General features: G+C 41.3%; 1 protein-coding gene across 4 annotated transcripts in view; it reads right to left on the bottom strand.

Moving 5' to 3' along the window:
* LOC125027033 overlaps positions 1-1497 on the bottom strand; it is a 16780-nt gene extending 15283 nt beyond the window's left edge. For 2 of the 4 annotated variants that reach the window (XM_047615669.1, XM_047615668.1), the window contains exon 1: positions 1-1497. This exon is cut by the window's left edge and continues 326 nt beyond it. In XM_047615669.1, the coding sequence (XP_047471625.1) occupies positions 1-1021 (1021 nt within the window). In that variant the 5' untranslated portion in view covers positions 1022-1497. The other 2 variants (XM_047615666.1, XM_047615667.1) reach the window with 2 other exon arrangements.
* Between the last annotated feature and the right edge of the window lie 3554 nt (positions 1498-5051).

Raw genomic sequence — 5051 nt, 5'->3', positions numbered from 1 at the left:
CCTTCTTGAGGGTGTTCACGCAACCCTGGGAGTTGATGCGGAGTTGGGTGTTGTTCATGACGCGGAGTGTGGATTCGGGTTCGATCACCCACTCCGAGCGGTTGGCTAGGGTCTGGTGCAGCGCCAGGAGGTCCATGTAGCTTCGCATGTGCTGGAACTCCTCGGCCGTGGCCATGGTGGCGTTGAAGCAGTCGGAGGTGAGCAGGTCGTAGGTCTTCTTGCCATTCACCTTCTCGATGTAGGTGCAGAACAAGAACACGGCCGTCTTCTTGTCGCGCCAGTCCTGCGATTCGCTCACCTCCGCGATCGTGTTGTTGTCGGGCGAGTCCATGGACGAGCACGCCGTCGCCACCAGCCTCTCGCGGCTGAAGATTATCACGTTCCGCTCACGCATCTCCAGTTTAGTGCACTTCCGCTCGCAGTCGCGCCAGTACTTGACGATATCCTTGAGCTGGTGGCACTTGCCATCCTTGCAGGTGAACACGCCGTCCAGCCGCTCGCTGCATTGCTCTTCGTTGCACTCGATGGATTTCACGGACTTCCTGCGGTTGGTGCAGACGAAGGCCGGGGTGATGTCGCGACAGCCGTTGTCGTCGTCTTTGGTGCAGTTGAACATCCCTGTCAGGTCGTGGCATTCGCCTTTCTTGCACCACTTGACAAATGTAGCGTTCACGTCCAAGGCCGAGCAGTTTTCGTCCGAAATATCCACACAGTCTCTGAAGTTGACCCTGGATCCGTTGTTTCTCACCATGACGTGAATCTGCATGCAGGTGCCCGAGCCCTTCGAGAGGCACCACTCCGAACAGGTGGACCAGTGGCACTGCAGCTTCTTGCCGCTCGCCGAGATGTCCTTCGCCGTAATGGTCGTGCACATTATGGGTGTCGTGTGGAAGTTGAAGGCCAGTTCATCCTTGGACGGGATCACGACAATCACGGCGAGATAGAGCAGCGCCACACCGGACAGGATCGCTGTCATCTGACAGATGCAGATACTAAAGCAAATCTTTTTCTCAGCCGTCATCTTTGCTTGTTGTTGTGATATTAAACTACACACCAAACACAGTTAACAATCAGGACTTTTAAGCCTGAAAGCGGCTTCGCCCGCCCTCATAGGCTGAAGTCCACCATCACGAACACGCACTGCGTATGCGATGGTCAACAATCGTTGGGACTTTTGCCCTGAAGGCCCATGGAATTTCGGCGCTGGTCTTCTTTCATGGCCCCTTACAGGAAAGAGGATTCGGACAGCATACCTCTATGTGCAAAACACTCGTGCATAACAACGTCAAACAGCTTGTCCTAGTACACTGCACACTTTTCTTAACGCGATCCAAAAACTATACACATGCTTCCGCAACAGTCACTGTCCTGGCAAAGATGGCGGAGTGACTGTGGAGACGCAGGCGTCAACCCTGAACTGCGCGCGCACCCGGGTCGACCGCAGCGCCAAGGGTGCATGATGCGAAAGTTCGTCCGGTGGCTCATGGCGATTACTAATGACCTCGCACTCTTTTACTCTCGAACAATTTAAATGTTTGTTGATGCGAATTGCTGTATCAGACGAACGTTGTAAAATTATCCCGTAAAACTGGCGTATATGTTTTTACTGAAGAACGATTGCAAACGTGCGCTTAATATGTAGAGTGCGCATGACCAGAGGCTGTGTTTATTTAGGTTTTTCTCCAAAATTAGCCAAATAAACCGCGGAACATTTATTAGAACACCTTTGAGACAATTTCAATATAGCCGGAATGCGACAGTTTGTGCAGAGTTAATTTCTGTTTCGTAAGAAAAATACCGACCAGATCAATACTAGAGAGCTGGCGGGCGGCAGGCATGGCCGACTCCCTTGTCCCGTTCTCTCTGTTTGGGCGGGGCCCCGGGAAGGAGGGGGGGGGGGGGAGGAGGGAGTGGAGGGGGGGGGTGAAAAGGAGAAGGGTGGGGAGGGGGGGCGGGAGGAAGAAAGGCCTAGATTGACGAAGGGAGAGGGAAGAAAGTGGGGCGGCTGTGATGGGGAAGAAAAGGGATATAACTTGATGAATGAAGGAGAGAAGGGTGGGTTCAACTTGGGGGAGTGTGAAAAGGAGAGAGAGATGGAAAGGATGGAATAAAATAAAAAAAGAGAAGAACAGGAAAGGGAGAGGGGGAGGGATTGTATAGATAGATAGATAGATAGATAGATAGATAGAGCGAGCTACATAAATAGATACAGAAGGAACAGAGTGAGAAGGAAGACGGAGAAGAGAAGGAGAGAGAGAGAGAGAGAGAGAGAGAGAGAGAGAGAGAGAGAGAGAGAGAGAGAGAGAGAGAGAGAGAGAGAAAGAGAAAGAGAGAGAGACAGACAGGCAGACATACATACATACATACATACATACATACATACATACATACATACATACATACATACATACATACATACATACATACATACAGACATACAGACAGACAGAGAGTCAAAGAGAGAAAGAGACAGGGATAAAAACGGAGGGAAAAACCGTGAATTAGAAATTAAGAGGCGAGCAACCGAAAAAATAGAAAGGACAAGCTTGTTTATTCCTCCTCCTCACATTGCACGGCGCACAAGGGCAACAAATGGTGCAAAGAATGACGTCTTTCATAACCACACATTGGCCGACTTATCGCAGTGCCAAGAGAGAGAGAGAGAGAGAGAGAGAGAGGGAGAGAGAAAGAGAGAGAGAGAGAGAGAGAGAGAGAGAGAGAGAGAGAGAGAGAGAGAGAGAGAGAGAGAGAGAGAGAGAGAGAGAGAGCGAGAGAGAAAGAGAGAGAGACAGACAGACAGATAGATAGACAGACAGACAGACAGACAGCCATAGCCACATAAGCTACGGTGCTGTTTCTGTTCCCTTTTATGATGGTGAAGAGTATAATGATGAAGATGATGATGCTAATGACTGTAATAATGAGGATGATGATGATGATGTGATGATGATGGTGGTTAGTATTATGATGGGAATGGTATGATCATAATGATGATGATTCGTATTTTGATGATGGTGGTATGTATTATGATAATGATATTAAGTGTAATGATTATAATGTCGAGTATAATAATAATGATGATTATAATGAGGATGACAAGTATGATGATGTTTATGGCGTGGTGGTAGTGATACTGATATTAGTGATACTAATATAAACAATCATAAAGTTGAAATATAAGATGATTCTAAAAATAATGATGATAAGTATTATGGCGCAGCCGATAAGCATATGGGCGATGATGAGGATGGAGGTGATAATGATATTGATAATGATACCATAATTAGTAACTGTAGCAACAACAACAACAACAACAACAGCAACAACAACAACAACAAAACCAACATCAGCAATACCAATAACGATCATGGTAATAATGGTAATTTTAATGAAAATGATACTGATGATAATATTAATCATGATAAGGATGGCGGTAATGAAAATAATATTAATAATAATGATAAACATAACATTGATGATATTGATAATGATATTACATGAATTACAATAATAATTACTACATTACAACAACAACGATAATAATAATAATAATAATAATAATAATAATAATAATAATAATAATAACAATAATGATAATAATAGCAATGGTAATGATAATAATGATAATGATAATAATAATAATAATAATGATAATAATAACAATTATAATAATAATCATAATAATAATAAATAATAATAATAATAATAATAATAAATAATTATAGTAGTAATAATGATAATGTTGATGGTGATGATGAAGATGATAATAATAATAATTATAATATTAATGATAATGATAATAATGATAATAATAATAATAATGATAAGAATGATAATGATAATAGGGATAATAATAGCAATGGTAATGGTAGTGATAAAAAACAATAATAGTAATAATAATAATAGTAATAATAATAATAATAATAATGATAACAATAATAATAATAATAATAATAATAATAACAACAACGATAGCAATAACAATAACAACAATGATAATAATAATAATAATAATAATAATAATAATAACAATAATAATAATGATAATAATAATAATAATAATGATAATAATAATAACAACAATAACAATAACAATAATAATAATTATAGCAGTAATAATGATGCTAATGATACTAATGATAGTGATTATAATTATGATGATGATATATCAATAAGATTAGTTGTATCAATGATAAAACCATTTTCATTACTATTACACCATTCTTGTTATATAACGCTGAAGTCAAACCTTCCTCCCTACCAAGAAGAAAGAGGACGAAAATAAAAAGAAGGAGGAGAAGAAAAAGAAGAAGAAAGAGGAGGGGAATAAAAAGAAGAAGGAGAAGAAGAAGAAGAAGAATTAGAAGGAAAGGAGAAGAAGATGAAGAAGAAGAAGAATTAGAAGGAAAAGAGAAGAAGAGGAAGAAGACGATGAAGAAGAAAAAGTTGATGAAATGAAAGAGGAAGACTCAGGAATCAGCAAGCAACACTCAGCAGTACCAACCACAGTAGACAAAGTAGTTTCGTGCATGTATGTTAGATTTCCATTGATCTGTTACAAGGTTATTGACCGTGTGGGTAGCTCGGCGAACATTAATATGTGACGTAGGCTTTGGCACACTCACATAGCTGTAGGTATCTACAAAAATACAAGCATATATAGGCGGATATTGGTACGTAGAGAGGAAGTCTCAGAGAAGTGTAAACGTATCATAATCATACAAGGACAGTATCATGCCTACATATTCCCTCGTCACGCATACACATACGGTATATTTATCCACTCAGCCTTACATACAGCCGAGTCGGGCATCCAAATACGCAGTTACATGTCACACACATACACACACACACACACACACCATCAACTCAACACGCACCTACATCCACCCACCCCATACACACAAATAAACACACCGTCTCACATTTCACTCGTTCCTCTGTCTCATGTCTGCCTCCCAGCACGTCTGAAGCGAAACCAAGTGTCCTTTTCTGTTAGCGATCTCATTCCCTATTCATGGCTTCCCACACGCCAAGCACCGGGGTAACCA

This window comes from Penaeus chinensis, chromosome 7 (genome assembly GCF_019202785.1).
Source record: "Penaeus chinensis breed Huanghai No. 1 chromosome 7, ASM1920278v2, whole genome shotgun sequence".
NCBI lineage: Eukaryota > Metazoa > Arthropoda > Malacostraca > Decapoda > Penaeidae > Penaeus > Penaeus chinensis.
The sequence above is the reverse complement of the archived record's forward strand: the minus strand, read 5'-3'. Positions and strand labels throughout refer to the sequence as shown.